Consider the following 18478-nt stretch of genomic DNA (forward strand, 5'->3'; position numbering starts at 1 on the left):
CGACTAGAGCACACGCTGGGCTCCGCTGTCTAGCCGTGGCTGCCCGGGTTCAAACAGGCGACTACAGAAACACATGCTGGCCGGCACTCCCTCACTCGGACTGTGCTGGCCAGAGCAGGAGCCTGGACACGGGCTCGGAGCACTGCGCCTTGCACCTGCCTGTGGATTGAAACAACCTGCTGTCTGAACTGGGCTGGTTTTGAACAGTTTTGAACAGCTGATCGGCGTTGCTGAGGTTGTGCAGATCGGTTCGCAGAAGGTGTGGTGTGAAGTACGGGCAGCTGCGGAGCAGAGACAGCGCCGTAAAATGTAACAGTGCGACTGCACAGTAATCAGGGTAACTCTAGCTTTTAATTACCTCATGTTACACTAAAGGGCTCTTGTGCTGCTAAGGGATATAATCAAGTGAAAAATCCCATTTTCACACATGTGGCCGATCTGGGCCCGGCTGCAACTGTACTGCGGGCTCCTCTCTGCACGGGCGCTGTTCGGTCTGGCTCGGGGCGGGGGAGCAGGGCCAGGCCGAGGTGGACAGGCGCAGGAGGACAGCACCGCCCGCGGAAGCCCAGCAGGTGGCGATCACGGGTTACGGCGAACGTCAGTCTGAGGGAGCGGGACAGGGCTGGGGGATCCGGATCGGGATAAAACTGCGGGCAGTGTTATTTCACAGCGGACCCTGCCTGTGGTCTTCGTCCTTCCCGCAAAGAGGCAGCGTTCACTGGAGGAGTCCTAAACCGGCTCTCGGCCTCCTGTGCAGGCGAATGGGCGAGCTTCTTCTGCGGCTATCGCTGTCGTTGTCTTGCTCGATCACGAGCAGGCTGTCCTCTGCGGTCTTGTTTAATAAGAGCCGCTTATTATCCGGTAACTGCTGGCGGATTTCTGGGCTCGGGTAGCTGTGTCGCCCTGAGGGCCTTGGCGGTCCTACGATTGGCTGAGCCAGTAAAACTCTTTGCATTTAGGTGTCAGTCCGCGAGCAGGAGGGGGAGGCAGATGGAAAGTGATGGATATATTGCATGCTTTTATTGTTGGCGTTGCTATTAGCTCTCTGCAGACAGCGTATAACATATGCGGGTCTGTTTATGTCCTCTAGGGCCTGTTTATTTATATATATCCTCTGTCTGTGGCTAGATGGGCCTCTTTTGCTCATTTGCTCATATATTTGAGTGTAATACACAGAATTTTGCAGCTTTAAATATGATGGGGAATACAAAAATAGTGCTTTATAGTATGTAGAAATGCTAAAGAAAAAAAAATAACATTGCTAATTCTAAGGGCAGCACAGTGGTTAGAATTGGTGCCTCGCAGCGCTGGGGCCCTGGGTTCAATTCCAGATGTGGGGTGATGTCTGTGTGGAGTTTGTATGTTCTCCCTGTGTTTGTGTGGGCTTCCTCCAGGCGCACTGGTTTCCTCACACAGTCCAGTTACATACAGGCAGGTTAATTGGCCCTCTTTTTCCTCTTTTTGTGTTTTTGTTCCTCACCGGTCCTGCACCTGGTGTATGCCTCCACCCTGATGAAGCAGTTCGCAAACGGATGGAGGGATTAATGAGGTCTTTGTAGGGATGCATGCTCTCTCTTGGGGACTGTTCTGGAGTTTAATTTCAAAGCCAATACTGACCCGATCCTCAGAAAAGGCCAACAGCGTCTATCAGGAAGCTGAAGTATTTTAAGGTCGATGCTTTATTGTTGATTTTGCTCGACCGGTCCTTCCTTGAATCTGCTCTAACTTTCTACTCCCATCTGTCAGTCACGTGTTCTGCGTGAATCAAAATCCATCTGCGGCGATCCTGCACACCCCTGGTTTAATAACTCCCAGTCACTGCCATCAGAACGCAGATACCGACTCCCCAGCTCCAGAACCAACAGGTTCAGGTTCTCATTCACACCTGGAGCCATATCGTGACTGAACACTTGGCCTTCTGTGTCACGATGTATGGATATTGTTACTCCTGTCTGAACACCAACCCTGCTGCTGTAACACAACTTGCCCCCCCCCCCCTGGGGATAATAAAGACTCACTCTCTCTCTCTCTCTCTCTCTCTCTCTCTCTCTCTCGCAGGTCCTCAAAGGCTCCAAGAAGCTCTCGCTGTCGGTGCGCTCGGTGGGGCGGATCCCCGGGGGGTACGTGACCAATCACGTATACACGTGGGTGGACCCGCAGGGCCGCAGCGTCTCGCCCCCGCCGGACCTGACGCTGCACCGCAGCGCCGCCCTGAGGCGCAAGGACAGCGCGCGCAGGAGCCACATGCAGCTGCTGCAGGAGGGCGACGAGAAGAAGGTACGGGGAGGGCCCCAGGCCGCGAACCGCTGAAGCGGAGTGAGGATCGCCTGGGGGGGCGTTCCTCAGAACCGGTTATTACATCTCGGTAATGGCATACAGGAATTGACGGCGTGGAAACGCTTGACGCATTTCGAGTGAAGCACCTCATCGTGAGCTCTGTGGAAGTACCGCGAGGGGAGGGAGTGAGAGTTCCCAAGAATTGCGATGTGATGCGGCCCTTCCTGCTCACTAGTCACTGTAGTGACTCACGTAATTAGGGACGGATTTTGGTGTTCGTGGGCCCCAGGCACTTTCACTGCGAAATGTGCAAAAAGAGGGGTAAACGCCATCTGAACGACATCGATTGACATGATGCTCTTTCAACTGTTCTAATGCTCAACCACTTGATCGACGGAGCGTGTCGAGCGACCATCACTTGGACACTTCTAGTTTCTAGAACAGCCGCTGGAGAGCTTAGGATTATTGATATGGAGCGCCTAGAGTCCAAGCAAGTTGTTGTTTCAGCTCGTTTTTCGTTAGTCACTAGTGTTTCCCTCCGTCGTAAGCCCACTGTGCCCACAGCGCCTCATGGGAGAGCAGCACTGAATGTGATGCGATATACAAGCGAATGAGTACAGGTCGTGCAGCAGGCGTTTCACCCCAGAAATGTTCCAACGTGATCTGCAGGCAGAGTTACCAAGTAAGTCGTATTTGTCGGCATGTTGAAGCCAAGAGCAGTATTTCTATTGGATTAGAGGAGCTGTGTTCACATGCCTGCTTGTCTCCTATGCGATAAGGCCGCTTAGCCTCACCAGACGTTTTGTTGCCTCATTCTGAATTGGCGCTGCGCTGCGGACGTTTTGTCTATTTTGTGATGTAAATGCGGGGTTTCCCAAGCGACTGTGCACGTTTTACTGTTATTGCAGTTTGAAATGTACTCATCAATGCCAATAATTAAAAAAATGGCGTGACAGTCCCCCTTTAAGGGGAGAGCCAGACTGTTCAGACTCGGTGTGGAATTTCGTCAGGACACTGGGGTACTCTTACAAAGCACCCGCCACAGCACAGCGTCCCCAGACACCACGCTGGGACGTTGGTTTGGAAATTCTGGTCCCCAGGAAAGAGCTCCACCTACTGGTCCACGGACAGCGCTCACAGCGGCCGCCTGCTTGTCCTGAGAGGTTTCCCGCCCCTGTGCCGACGAGATCAGGCTGCTGTGCCACATGGGACCTTCCCTCAACTGCACGGAGCGCCAGTGCTCTCTGCGGGAGAGGGGATGATTCCTCGCCCGTGCTCTCGGGGGATCCAGCGCTGGCTAGCGTGGGGCGAGGCGGGGGTCACGTTGAACCCTGTGCGGTTCGCTCTCGTTATTGATGTCGCTGTCCGCGGAAAGGCTTTGCTCATTCTTCACGAGTGCACCAGAAGTCATTGCTCTGCAGTGCTAACTTCTCATCCACCCGTAATATATATTGACCTGGCTCCTCCTTACTCCCAGAGTTAATGGATTCCCAGTTAGAGTGTTGTAGGCTGACATCTGACCCGCCCCCACCGTGGCTCAGTAAATCCTGCAGAGTGCTGAGCTGGGGCGTCCGCTCTACTGCCTCAGCAGATTACTGAGCTCGGGTCTGAGCTGTCAGGCATGTGCCCCCCTCCCTCCTCCTCTTGTAATGGGACTGTTCTACTGCACTGGGACTGTAGCTTCTAGTGTAACAGACTGGTCTACTGCACTGGGACTGTAGCTTCTAGTGTAACAGACTGGTCTACTGGACTGGGACTGTAGCTCTTGTTGTAACAGGACTGTTCTGCTGCACTGGGACTGTAGCTCCTGTTGTAACAGACTGTTCTACTGCACTGGGACTGTAGCTCCTGTTGTAACAGACTGGTCTACTGCACTGGGACTGTAGCTCCTGTTGTAACAGACTGGTCTACTGGACTGGGACTGTAGCTCTTGTTGTAACAGACTGTTCAACTGCACTGGGACTGTAGCTCCTAGTGTAACAGACTGGTCTACTGCACTGGGACTGTAGCTCCTGTTGTAACAGACTGGTCTACTGCACTGGGACTGTAGCTCCTGTTGTAACAGACTGGTCTACTGCACTGGGACTGTAGCTCCTAGTGTAACAGACTGGTCTACTGCACTGGGACTGTAGCTCCTGTTGTAACAGACTGGTCTACTGCACTGGGACTGTAGCTCCTAGTGTAACAGACTGGTCTACTGCACTGGGACTGTAGCTCCTGTTGTAACAGACTGTTCTACTGCACTGGGACTGTAGCTCCTGTTGTAACAGACTGTTCTACTGCTCTGGGACTGTAGCTCCTAGTGTAACAGACTGGTCTACTGCACTGGGACTGTAGCTCCTAGTGTAACAGACTGGTCTACTGCACTGGGACTGTAGCTCCTGTTGTAACAGGACTGTTCTACTGCACTGGGACTGTAGCTCCTAGTGTAACAGGACCATGTTGTATCTAGACTCGTTTCCTGGGAAATGCTTTGAAGTGGGAGCAGCACAATGTAAAATAAGTATATTTGTTTATAAAAACTGATTTGATTGACTGGTTTGACTGACTGATGGATTGATTGCCATGTCTGTGCAGGTGAACCTGGTACTCGATGACGGACGATCACTGGGGCTGATGATCCGGGGGGGTGCAGAGTACGCCCTGGGCATCTACATCACTGGTGTGGACCGTGGCTCTGCAGCGGACAGCGGGGGGCTCAAGGTGAGGGATACACCAGTCTCCCCGTGTCCTCCTGTCCCTCTCTCCCTCTTCCTGCTGGCTTGCACGATCGATGTGCCGTAGGGTGATGTTCAGTGTGATGCAGTGTGTGGCTCTGCAGGCGATGTGAGGCTGGACGATCGGCAAGAGACGGTGTGATCATTGTGAGAGCTGTGTGGTCCAGTCTGATGGCTCCGTGGTCCAGTCTGAAAGCTGTGCTGTCCGTGCGAGAGCTGTGCAGGATTGGTTCCCTAGTTTCCAGAGCCAGGAAGCCCAGCCTGTCACAGCTAAGAGGATTAACAGCGCAGCTCCAGCCCTGGGGGCATCTTTGCATTTCATTAGCTGATAAACTGTATAATAGTGACTTCTTAATATGGCCCAATCCCCTCTCCAACCCTACACACAAACACAAAACACACAAGTACACGCAAATATACACACGCGAATACACCCCTCTCTCCTTTTCCTCTCCACCCCTCCTGCTTTCACGGTGTGGGGGTGCATGCCAACGGCCCCCCTGTCTCTCTGCCCTCCCTCCGGCCCGGGTTTTCCTTCAAAGTGACAAAGATCAGCTGTCCCCCCCCCACCAGACTGAGAGAAGGTTTTAGCTCCTGCTGGCTGGCGCAGAGCTGGGACACCTTCCTGCCTGGACAGAAGCTCGGGGATCACAGCGATCTGGAGATTCAGGTGGCGAAAGCGCCGCTGACAGCTCTGTGGTCTTTCCCAGCTGGGCTAACCCATGCGGTTCCTGCACCCCTGCAGCTGGAATCCCATGAGCTCCGCAGTGGACAGCCAGATTTGGAATGGCTGGCATGGGCTTGACCCAGATCTGGTTTAACGCAGGCCCAGTTTACCGCAGACCCGGTTTACCCCAGACCCCGTTTAACCTGATTTAACATAGACCCGGTTTAAGACTAACACAGATGAACGCAGACATGGTTTAGTGTAGACCCGGCAGGGGTTGAACTAAACCTAGTCAAAAGCAGGTGGAAGACGCAGAAATCAAAACAGCACCCTAATCTTAGCTCCTGTCTCCTTCGCGAAAAACTTTTTGCTTCCAGCTCCTCGAATCGAATGGTTCCCACAGGCATATTTATAGTGCGGCACACTCAAAACCTCCGCTCCTGAACTTGATGTAGCGCTTCATACTCGTACCGGGGAGAGTGTGGTGCCTAATGCCCGCCAACTAGACAGGCCTGCAGCTTGAATTATTGTCTCATTAGGAGAGAGCCTCGCCGATAAGAGTGCTGTTCGTTTTGGCCCGCCGACTGCTGTGTGCTCTGCGTCCTGATCTCTGCCCGTGCCCTACCTGCTGCATCGCTAATAAACAGGGTGACAAATCGCATTTCACACGCTGGCTTGCTCAGTCAGGTGTGAAATAATTCAATTGCTTTGTATGCCATGCATCACGAGCGCCATGCCCAGGGTTCAGAGATGGAGTGGAGTGGTGTTTTTTCGGGGACTTTTTTTGCTGGCTTTTTTAGAGTATTTTCCTGAGCTCAGAGGGATTTCTGTTGTGCCAATGGAAAACACATCAGATTCCCGGTGCTTGGCAGCATCACGCACTCCAGGCTTTGGCAGCTGCTGTTCTTCGGTTCTGGCAATTTCAAGCTTGTTTTCGGTTTGCAGTAAGCAAGCGTTGACAAGCATGGTGAAAATCGTGCTGTTTTGTTCTGCACTGTTTGCTCGGGAGTGGATGAAACCGCTGGGCAGCGGGAGTCTGATTTGTTTCCCCTGCAGGTTTTTAAAGTTATTAGAGATGTAGCGGCATGCCTGCTATGCCCTCTTGGGGAAATCTCAGCACAGATCAGAGGCAGCTGGTGGCCCTAGGTTTGTTCCTGCAGTTTGAACAGCTCGTCTGCGCAGCTGTCCTTTATGAACAGCTCGTCTGCGCAGCTGTCCTTTATGAACAGCTCGTCTGCGCAGCTGTCCTTTATGAACAGCTCGTCTGCGCAGCTGTCCTTTATGAGCGGCTCGTCTGCGCAGCTGTCCTTTATGAGCGGCTCGTCTGCGCAGCTGTCCTTTATGAACAGCTCGTCTGCGCAGCTGTCCCTTATGAGCGGCTCGTCTGTGCAGCTGTCCTTTATACATCACTCCTCAGGGTCTGGCCCCTGTTGCTGCTGTTCCCTCCAAAGCACTTTGGGATGGGATGAGACCACCTTGATAAAGAGGGCTGGTCTGAAATCTGAATTGTCGATTGATCGATGGGCTGAACGATCTGCTGAAACTGCCTTGCGGTGGGCTCTGCAGCCCCCCAGCATGCTCAGTGCCCGCGTGCTCGGGCTTGCTTTAGGACAGCCGTTCCGACGACCCTGCGGTTGTTAAGGTCATGTTCTGGGCCTCGGGACTGGAAAAACGGGACCGTTTCTCCCGGTTTGGAATGGGAGTGTGGTCCAGCTGGGGTGAAGCTTTCTCAGCACACATCCTCCTGAGGCCGAGCCGCGTTTCCTCTTCACCCTGACCCTGACCCAGGGTGAATTCACCCTGGATTCACCCAGCGGCCGTCCTGCCACCGCACAGACCCCAGCTCCCATCCTGTCTCTCCTGCCTGTGGCCTGACAGTGACGGCGGCCGGAGTTCAGTGATGGGGTACAGCTCTGGGGGATCACAGCAGGACTGAGTAGAGGCTCAAGCGAATCACCTGGAAAGCAGGGCCCGGCCCTAGGTTTTGCTGCGGGGGAGGTGGCAGGATCAATCTCTGGGTGGGGGGGGCTTCAGCCTGGTCTCCCCGGGGCTCTGCTCTTTTCCGCGAAAAGAAAGCAAATCGTTTTCGGGGAAGCCCAAATGTGAGGTCACAAAGGGACACCCTAGTGGAAACACATCTGAAACCAAAAGGGGGGGGGGGGGGCACTTCTTTACACCAAGGGTGGTGGGGGTCTGGAACGAGCTGCCCAGCTGATACCCTGGCTTCTCTCAAGAGGTGGATGCTGCACATTGGTGGTGGTGGAGGGGAGTCCCCATTACCTGTGAAGGCTGGATGAGAACCTGGGACCAATTATCTTCTAGCTACCGAACGGGCCTCCCCTCCTAAGTGTCCTGTGTTTCTTTTTTTGTTCTGATGAAAGCTGGAGGACGGGGGGGGCTGCTGAGGCCGGGAGGTGAGGTGAGGGGGGAGGGAAGAGTCCGAGGCCAGGCTCTCCCCCGCTGCAGCGTGGCTCGGATCAAACAGAGCGTTGAGACAAACGGAGGAAAGTCGATACCCCATTTCTCCCGGCTTGTGCAGACTGCATCTGTGGCTTTGCGGCGCGGCGAGAATGTCACGGGAGGAAATGTCAGCAGCGTCGCTCCGCAGCGCGCACGGGCGGGCTGCGAAATGCCAGCCCCTCCCAGACTGCAGGGATCACTACCCTGGGGCACGGCCGCAGCTGCTGGGAGGCGTGAGCTCTCCCTGTGAAACGCGCACGTGCGGAAAGGGCCTGGGGTAACTGGAGAGCGAGTGATACTCCTGGGTTTCCCAGGAGCGCTCGGAGCTCTCCCGTCAGGGGGCCGGTCCTTTCTCAGTTCTCTGTGTAACACTTAATAGCCTGAGTTTTGTTTCTGGTTTTAAAAAATAAAGTCTGACCAGTGCCCTACTCTGTGTGTTTGTGTGTTTGTGTGTTTGTGTGTTTGTGTGTTTGTGTGTTTGTGTGTTTGTGTGTTTGTGTGTGTGTGCGCCAGTCTGACCAGTGCCCTGCTCTGTGTGTGTGTGTGTCTGTGCCAGTCTGACCAGTGCCCTGCGCTGTGTGTGTGTGTGTGTGTGTGTGTGTGTGTGTGTGTGTGTGTGTGTTCTGTGCCAGTCTGACCAGTGCCCTGCGCTGTGTGTGTGTGTCTGTGCCAGTCTGTCCAGCGCCCTGTAGTCTGTGTGTGTATCTGTGCCAGTCTGACCAGTGCCCTGCTCTGTGTGTGTCTGTGCCAGTCTGTCCAGTGCCCTGCTCTGTGTGCCAGTCTGACGAGTGGACTCTCTCTGGGCAGGTGGGAGACCAGATCCTGGAAGTGAACGGGCGCAGTTTCCTCAGTGTGCCCCATGACGAGGCCGTGCGCATTCTCAAGTCCTCGCGCCATCTCATCATGACCATCAAGGACGTCGGCCGGCTGCCACACGCCCGCACTGTGGTCGACGAGACGAAGTGGATCGCCAGCTCGCAGATTGCCGAGAGCAGTGCCACAGGCAGCATCGCAGGGTACAGCCTCCGTGTTAAAATTCACCCCCTCCTCCACAGCCCGGTGGAACCCTCCAGTCCCATATGGAAGAGGACATGTGTTGCTTACCCGTCATACGCTATATCCCTGTATCTGTGGTGATTGGGCTACATCATCATGTGTAATCAGAATCCTTTCTAACCATTTGTCCAGAAGTGTTCTGGACGGTCGGTCTTCCGTCCGCACTCCGATGTTTTACCGTGTTTTGCTTTTTTCCGCAGGTTGTCCTTGGATCAGGGGAGCTCTGCTGCCGGAAAGGTGAGGGATGCTTTGCCGCAGACGTGCACGCGGGGTCAGTGACATTGTCCTCCTCCGTTCTCCCGTTCCTCGAGCGGAGAACGGCCAGCGGGCCGTCGGAATTCAGGGCATCGGCATTATAGATCGGCGTCTCTGCTCTTCCTTGCGGATTTCAGTGCCGATCACAGCCCGGTAGACAGACAGAGAGACAGAGACAGAGAGACAGAGAGACAGAGAGACAGAGAGACAGAGAGACAGAGAGACAGAGAGACAGAGAGACAGAGACAGAGAGACAGAGAGACAGAGAGACAGAGAGACAGAGACAGAGACAGAGACAGAGACAGAGACAGAGACAGAGACAGAGACAGAGACAGAGGAGACGCAGAGAGACAGGTCTGCAGCCCAACAGTGGAGAGATAGGGAAATAGACAGACACACAGAGGAGTTACAGAAAGAAAGATAGAGAGAAACCCTTCTTTGCTTTAAGCTGAATTAATAAAGGGTGGTGGGAGGCTACCCGAGCTACCCAGCCTTGATGTTGCAGCTGATACCCTGGCTTCTTTTGGGAACCTATTGCATGAGATCCTGGGATCGAATGAGCTTGGTTCATGCGTGTAGCACCTTGCACTTATCCTCTGAGGCAGCGATCCCCTTCCAAGCCAGCTAGCCCTTCCCTTTGCCTCCACTGTTCTCCTGCAGGACTGTGAATCCCTTCCCTCCTTCTCCAGCCAGCCTCACCCCCCCCCCCCCCCTCCCTCCCAGAGCTCTTCAGATCTTCAGAGCAATGGAAAAAAGCTCCCACTCTCATCTCTGGGCCTTTGTAGCTGCAGACAGAAATAGCAGCTCCACACAGCCCCACTAGAGCTCAAGAGGCACGACGTGCAGCCTGTTCCCGCTGCTGTCCCCGAGTCCCCCCCCCTCTCCCTCCTCCCTCCTCCTGGCTCCGGCTCCAGCCTCTTCCAGCCCGGCTCTGGGAGGCGAAGGGACAGACAAGCCTGTCTTCACTCATGGCAGAAAGCGCAGCCTGGTCTATCGGCATCGACATGCAGTGTGTATATAAGCATGGAGAGGCAGAGCAGCATGGTGGGTGTGGGTTCGAGACACTGCCGTTATACCCCTGAGTCAGCGGCCCGTACCCCAGTAGCTCCAGTCCAGCCAGCTCTATAAGTGGGAACCAGCTTTACTGGAGGTGACCCCTGTGAAAGCCCAGCGTCCCACCCAGCACTTAACACCGCAGAAACCAGGATGAGCTCTGATCCAGTGAGCTGCTCTGGCTCTGGTATGAGCCTTTACCTGTATGTGCAAGTGTGTACGTATGAATACACGTGCTTTTGGTTTCTCCCCTGAAATTTCCGCCCCTGCGGCCCTGTTAGTGTTGCACTTGTGGAATCTGGTCTCAGAGAGATGGCTCCCCCTAGAGCAGATCACCAGGCAGCTCCGACATGCGGTTAATGACCCTGCCACACGTGACAGGGCGCTGTGTGGGTTCTACAAGTCTGTGGCCCGCAAACATGCAGACCCGCATCTGCAAGACCTTTGTTTTTCTGACGCAGTTGTAGTTTCCCACTGCTCTGGGACAGAAAGATGGGTCGGGCTCATGAGCTCCTGCGGGGGATGAGATCTGAAGCGCACTTTCGAGCTCTGCAGTTGACCGCAGCTCACCAGTCTACACATGCTCTTCTGGGAGCGCAGAACAGGCCCATGTGGGATCACATGAGGGTCCAGATGCATTTGACATAGATGTGACAGGAGGAGACAGGATTGTGCTGAATGCAGATGTTTACGCATAGTTCTCTGTCTGAAGAGTGTTGTGCTTTCACATTGCTCAGCTGAGTTGCTGCTGTCTCTTGTATTGCCTAGATGTTTTTCATCCAAAACCAGGTCAAGTTCGCAGAGACCTTTCAATCCCAACACTAACTGGTGAATCAAAGAAACTGGGGCAAAGCGCTTTGTTAATCAGCAATATTTTATAGGCACATTGGCGCTGTGTTCTCTCCTGTAAGAGGAGGTCTTAGGGAGTCCTCTGTCTCCCTCTAGAGACGGTAGATTTAGTTAAATCCACTGCTATCCAATTAAAACCCCAGGAGAAAGCCTGTGCGCCAATTTTATCCTTGCCCACCGTGCAGGGCCTGACGTATAAGCTCAGGGAGAGGGCTTACGAATGGACCGGGCGATTCTTTGCATTCACATCGGTAATTATTTTAACCGTACCAAGAGCTCCGAAGCGGAGCTTAACAGGCTCCCTACGCAACTTTTTTCATCTGTAATAAGAGTTTTTTAACCTTCTGAGAGCAATCTTTCAAGAACAGACGTGCTGGTTCCTGGATTAGAAGCCTGAGAATGGGTTATTATGAGCACTCAGAGTGCCTGATTTTTGGAGGAAGAGGTCACAGTGTCACAGTGTCTAACGGCAGACAGGTGTGCAGAGCAGTCCGCTCTCTCTGACACACTGCTGATCTCCTGTGAAGGTTCTCACTCTGTCTCCTGCACAGCTTCTGAACGGCATGGCCACAGCAATGCAAGGGGCCGTCACTGCGAGAGATAGTGTCTCATGAGTGTAGGCAGCATCACGGGGCTGTTGGATGAAGTATTAAGCTTCTGCATGAAACATGAGGCAGAAATCTAGATTCTGAATGAGTACAGGCCCTCTCTTTTATCTGCAAAGCTCGAGGGACTCAGACAGCGACAGAGCACCGTGGCTCAGGAGTGGAGATGACAATGCTGTTAATGTCGGACAGAAGTCACATCTGATGATCTGGATACAAAGGGGCTCTGCTGAAGAAAGGAGTGGGGGGTTGTGCTTCAGTTATACAGCACTGGCAGGGTGATTTTCTAAAGGCTTTCTTTTGCTTGCTCCTGGATCAATTCACCCAGCCCTCTTAAAAGGGCATTGCACCACATAAAAGGTTGCATATCTCGCAGAAGAAATGCCAGCTGGGATCATTTTATCCGGTTCGGAGTTTTGGAACCAGTTCAGAATGCCCCCAAGCTGTTCCATCAACATTTCTCTTGTACCTTATGCTTGTGCGGTTCCTTGTTTTGCTTTTGTCCAGCCTGTCAACGTGCAAGGGGAAGGTTCCCAGCTCAGCAAAACTGCTGCTTCCAGTCTGGTGGTCTGTAATCAATCTCACAGAAATGCATCAACACGGAATTGATCCTGGGCTGCACTGACAGCTGAGCCGCTCTGCTACAGCAGAGTGTGGCAGGGTGTACCCAAAGCCCTTTGGGGTATAATTACCTGAGCCGCCCGTCTCCATGGCCTGCACAACAATCTGTGCAGGGCAGGGGTTCGAGGGACTGGGCAGGAGGTGTCACATGTCCGCAGTCACGGCTAGATGAGCAGACCCCCAGGTGCAATTGGCTGGACCCAATGACGTTCTCCCTCTGGCTGGCTCTGAGAGTCCACCCAGCGCTTTGTTGCAAGATGTCCAGCCGGTGTGCGAGTGAGCTGGGCTCAACAGCAGGATTCAGGCTGGAGGTTGTTGTTGTTGTTGTTTTGAACCCGAACAGCAGCGAGCCTGGTTCTGAGCCGGGGCTGGTGGGGGGAGGGGAGATTTCAAGTGTACCTGCGAAATGTCACAGTTCACCAGCGGCTGATGAGATTTAGTTGAACAATGATTAGACAAATTAAGAATTTGATCATGTCACTGAGAGGTCAGTGGGTATGAAAATCGGCACACGCTGGGGTCCTGAGGACTGTGTTGGGCATCTCTACCTTGATAATTTAGGTAATTAAGAGTTAATTAACTAAATCCACATATTTTTGTGACTCATCTGCCTCACCTCCCCAATATTGTCCAATATAGCCCAGTACAACACAATATAGCCCAGTACAACACAGTATAGTCCTGTACAACACACCGCGGCCCCGTCCCGTTCCTCCCTGCGGCTCGCTTTCCCGCTGCACGGCGTCGAGCTGCTCCTACCTCGCAGGCTGCCCGGTTCTAGCTGAAGCCTTTTTATGGTAAATAACAACGCAGCCATCTGTTTCGGTGCTATCACTGCACCAGACGCCCTAATAAATAAAACACCAGTGTTCAGCATCTGACAGCTACAACAGCAATTGACATTCAAAGAGTGAGTTTTGTTCTACCTGTAAAGTGGAGTCTAGGTTACGGTATATACACTTACAGCGCAGTAAAGCACGGTACAGCCTGGTAAAGCAACGTGCCTGCTCACAGCTGGAGGCAGTTGGTTCATCTTGCTGCTGTGTTGTGCCTTGTGTATCTGTAATGCGAGATGCATATCTGTCATACAGAGCCTACATATTATTCACATGCATAGGCACATGTAATAAATTCTCTGCAAGATAACACTACGCGGATGGATGAAGAGAGAGGGAGGTGGGGGCTTGTGGAGGTGGGGGAGGGAGAGAGACTGATCGAGGGGAGAGATTGAAAGAGAGGGACCCGGACAGAAGACGAGAAAGAGGGAAGACAGGAGGGAGGAGAGGGAAGTGAAGGAGAAGATTTGGAAGAGGGGGAGAGAGAGAGAGAAAGCCCCACAGAGCTGGCGTCTCGTGCCCCAGCTTGAGGAACAGAGAGTGTGGCTCTCAAATAATAATATTATGGGGTGTTTTTTTTGTGATTGTGTTGCTAATTGTTATTCCTTTGGCAGTGCTGTAACTCATTAGCCAAGCCAGTAAAGTTCTTTGGATTTCGATTTCAAATTTGCGGAGGAGAGGAGAGAGAGACAGGGGGAGGGAGGAAGAAGAGGTGGCTGCAGAATGAGAGGAGGAGGAGGAGGAGGAGGATGAATCAGTATTGCCCCTCTGTCCCGTTCCCGGGTGTTACAGGCAGGCTGGTGGAGAGGTGACACTTTAGCTCTCAGTGCTGCCCCCTAGAGTTCAATACAGAACCAAAGCCCATCTGAAGGATCGATCCTTCAGTCCCAGATAAGTGCTTCTGTTTTGTCTGCAGTAAATTCCTCGTGCTCCTCGCATCTGCGCCTGACTTGTGACACGTCTATCCCCGGTCTGCCTTTCCAGGCAATCAAATCATCGTCTAAAAAGAAATTCCAACAATCTGCTCTGCTTATTTTGCACCATCAGTATATCTTATATATCTGTATAGGGGTTTCCATCTATATCATCAATATCGGTATGATGATTGCTACAGTGAGCTGTAGGAATAGTACAGCAGAGCAGTTGTGTTACAGTAGGAGGCTACAGTAGAAGTATCGTGTTACACCAGGGGTTGTAATAAAAGCTCAGTACAATAGTTGTTTTCCAGCTGGGTGGAATAATTTGGGCCATCAGATTCGTTGGATTGTCAGCAGCTCATTGGTCAGAGGATCTGATCCAGCTGTTATTGACGGGAGGCAGGATACTGGCTTTAACAGTGTTGATGGGTAGCTTGTTCCATGCTCCAACATCTCTTTGAGGAAAGAGATGCCTTCTGTTCCCAGTTTAACTGCAGTTTTACTACTGTTCTTGATTCTGAAATGTCTGCTGGGCTGATTTCGTCAGTGCCCAGCAGGATTTTGAACACCTGAATCCGGTTCCTTCATAGCCTTCTCTGTTCAAAAGCTCTATAACCGTACTGAAATAGCTCGCCTTTAATTTCTGAACAAAAAAATCGCAAAAAAGTTCTTTTTTTAAACTCGTGTTGTCTTAAGTATGTCAGCATGAGGTTCATTCGGAGCCTCGCTGCCACACAGCCACCCTCGCAGCCCCTGAGGCAGAGTGACTTTGAAGTGTCGTCTTTGATTTAAAAACTAATTAAAACGTTGCTGAGTCTCTTGCGTGGCGTGAGGGTGGTGGTGGTGGTGGAGGGGGGGGGGTGGTAGGTTGTCATTGTTACAACTGAGGGGATGCAGCAAGATACTGATCAGCTTTGTCTTGTGGGTACAAGTTACAAGAGTGTGGGCGGGGCAGTGTGTGGTGGGCGGAGCATCACGAGATGGGGCGGGGACAATTGAGGGGGTGGAGTGGGGCGGGGCAGTGTTGGGGGAGGCTGGGCTATGGGAGGGGTAGGAGATAAGGCACAAAGCAGGGGTCTCCAGATGTGGTTCTGGAGAAAACCCCAAAACATTTTATGCATCACCCCAAACTGCCTAAAGACTGGGCTTGATACATTATACAAATTTGTTTGTTAGGGATTGATACGTTATACAAATTTCTCTTTGAATATGTTATTCAAAGCTCTGTTCAGACTGTCTACACGGATGTCATTTTAGCAGACCGCGTGCTTAATTAATCGTGACTGAAATTGTTCCAGGTTTTTAGAAATGGATGATGGAATGATGTTCTCTTGGGTTTAAATCTGGCTGTTCGTTAAAAAAAAAAGCTTTTGCAGATAAGAGTTCAGTGATTTGATGCGTGTTTAAATAATAAAGTTTCCAAGCTGCCCTCCTCTCTCTCTCTCTCCGCTCTCCTCCCTCTCTCCAGCCAGTCTTCTACAAGGGGGTGGCGGGCTCTCAGGTGACGCTGTCCAGCCTGGTGAACCAGTCCCGGGCCATGCTGGAGGAGCAGGCGCGCCACCTGCTGACCGAGCCCGAGAGACAGACCATGGCCTACTACCTGGAGGAGTACCGCGACGGGCACATCGGCGTGGAGCAGCTGGTGATGGCGCTGTTCGAGCTGCTCAACACCCACGCTAAGGTACGGGCACCGCCGGTCCATTCATCAATGTTAATCGATCACTTAAGCTGATCAGTTCGCCCCTCAATCGAGCAATAAAGCCACTAATGACCCTAACCTCTCTCCCTCAAGAAGTAACGACAAATCAATGAAGAAATCAGCACGCCAATGAGCTAAAACCATACAATTTACAGATCAGTTGAACCATTGGGCAGTCAGTTGCCCCACTATTAAATCAATCAGGTAATCCCTCAAACAGCCAGTCGTTCAATAAAGCAACTTGTGAGCTGATCGGCGAGGAGAACCAGCGGTCGGTGGGCCGGGCCATCTCTCCGGCTGACGGGTCTGTGCCCTGTGCTGCCCCCCACAGTTCTCGCTGCTGTCGGAGGTGCGGGGACTGGTGGCGGCGCAGGACGTGGAGCGCTTCGACAGCATGGTGCTCCGCCGCGAGATCGAGGGCATGAAGGCGCGCCAGGGCCAGGGCGCGGGCGCGGGCGCGGACTCCTTCTCTCTGGTCTCGTACCCCGACACCCTGACCTCCACCGGGAGCTACTTCACCTCCACCACCCTCAGCTCCGCACGGGTACGAGGGACAGCCTCTCCTGTCCAGTACAGGCCGTCTGCATGTGTGCCTGAGCTGTCTGTGGGTCTGTGGTCCAGCCCTCCCGCCTGTCTGTCTGTGTGTGTGATGCTGCTCCCCCGAGCCTGTCTGTCCCTGCTCTTCGTCCTGCTGCTCTGTGTGTCTGTGCGCCTCTGCCTTTGTGCTGCTCGTACATCGGGCAAGACCGAACGAAGCCAGAGGCCCTGGCAGGGCCTGGGGCAGTAGGGGCTGTGGAGATCGGGTAAGAGTTATCTGCAGGGATGGGAAGAGTTGTTCCAGATGGAGATGGGACTGACAGAATGAAATGCGCCTTTAACCATGAGACCCTCTGTGCTGTTTTCTAACTCCCCCCCCCACAGGAGCGTCTGCTGTGGCTGATAGATCTGATGGAGGTATAGTCGCCCCTGTTTCACCTTCCCCCTCCAAACACACAGCACACACACTCAGTGCTCCTGAGGGTGTGTGTGTTCCTGTTCCCACCCCCTGCTCTGTGTGCAGTGACAGTGATGCTACTACGTGCGGAGTGTTTGCAGAGATGCTCTCCTGTGTGCTATCCTCCGTATCTCTTCCTCTTTCACTCTCTCCCTCCCTCTCTCGTTCTCACCCCTTCTCTTCTTGTCTCTCTCTGAATGAACCTGAGCCCCTCTTTGCCTTGTGAGATCCTGCACTGTGACCATCTCGCGATGCACTCCGCTGCCACCGAAAGGATTAGTCTCTTTCGGCGTTTTTGGCCACTGTCGTGCATCGTCTGGTGTTTGTTCAGTGAAGACGTGCATGCTAGGCCGGCCTGCTGTATTGATGTGTTGATGGGCCGTTGCCGCAGAGATGCTTGTCGCACTCACAGGATCAGCCTGGGAGCGGAGATAGTGTGTGTTGCTGCACGACACCAAGCATGAAATCGACCAGACTCAGGCACTGCAGAACCTGTCATCTTGGGCTTGAACTGTTCACAGGTTTCTGAGGATTTCCTGAACGATTAAGTGTAAAAACTCAAGCAAGGCTCCAAACGAGAGGAGGCCAATAGCACATCCAACTGATTATGTTGTCACACTAACTCACGGGTCCAGGCTGTGTGGTTCAGCAGAACGGCTGGGCAGCGTGTACCAGACTCCTGTGTGTGCAGCCTGTTCTCTTGATGCCTTTTACTGTTACTTGATGCCTGATGCCTTTTACTGTTGCTCTGGAATACGCGATACTGGATTGATCTTGACAACGCCCTTCAAGCTTTTGAATACATAATCCAAGTCTCCTGGTCGCATTCTCGGTCCAGGATTAAAGAGGTCTAGTTTCTTTCACCTCTTAGTATAGGATTTAAGCTGTGGTATACAATAACCCTGCAGAGAAGGACACATCTTTTGTATGTTGCTCATTGCTCTTCATCCTAGTTGACATCTTCTAATGCCAGTGTCTTCCTAACCCATTCTTCATACCTGTCCCGGGCCAATCACTGATCCTATTGGTGCCAAATCTGGACTGATACCTGAGCTTTTCCTGAGCCCTAACCGAGGACACCCAGGTGCAGCGCCTCTCTGGTATGTCTGATCTAACCCTCTTTTCCTCGTTCCTCTCCCTCTCTCCAGAACGAGAGCATCATGGATGGGGGCAGCGAGACTGTGCAGGAGAACATGGACGACCTGCCTGACGTCTCTCTGGTGAGCTCATCCTACCCAGAATTCCACTCTTCCGGAGGGGGGACACGAGCAGAGAGGAGTTGTGTGAGTGAGAGAGGAGGAGGAGAGGGGGACCGGGGGTAAGGACGAAGAGTTTGGGTTGGAGCGAGGGAGCGAGACGTTGGGAAGGTTGGGGTGTAAGGGAGAGTGGAGTATGTGTGGCGCCGATTACCTGGAGCAGACAGGGAAGGTGCTATGGAGACTCGGGTACCCCCAAAGTGCAGACTGCTACCC

At 53.0% G+C, this 18478-nt stretch overlaps 1 protein-coding gene across 2 annotated transcripts in view; it reads left to right on the forward strand.

Moving 5' to 3' along the window:
- The window catches only part of LOC148816279 (whirlin-like), a 49882-nt gene that overhangs the window by 19448 nt on the left and 11956 nt on the right, over positions 1–18478 (forward strand). The window contains exons 2-9 of one of the 2 annotated variants that reach the window (XM_088940537.1): positions 2059–2277; positions 4855–4980; positions 8929–9137; positions 9378–9414; positions 15782–15994; positions 16344–16556; positions 16934–16966; positions 18155–18226. In XM_088940537.1, the coding sequence (XP_088796663.1) occupies positions 2059–2277; positions 4855–4980; positions 8929–9137; positions 9378–9414; positions 15782–15994; positions 16344–16556; positions 16934–16966; positions 18155–18226 (1122 nt within the window). Of the gene's footprint in view, positions 1–2058; positions 2278–4854; positions 5014–8844; positions 9138–9377; positions 9415–15781; positions 15995–16343; positions 16557–16933; positions 16967–18154; positions 18227–18478 lie in introns of both variants that reach the window. The other variant, XM_088940536.1, reaches the window with a different exon arrangement.

Source organism: Atractosteus spatula, chromosome 23 (assembly GCF_055471065.1).
Source record: "Atractosteus spatula isolate fAtrSpa1 chromosome 23, fAtrSpa1.hap1, whole genome shotgun sequence".
Lineage (NCBI taxonomy): Eukaryota > Metazoa > Chordata > Actinopteri > Semionotiformes > Lepisosteidae > Atractosteus > Atractosteus spatula.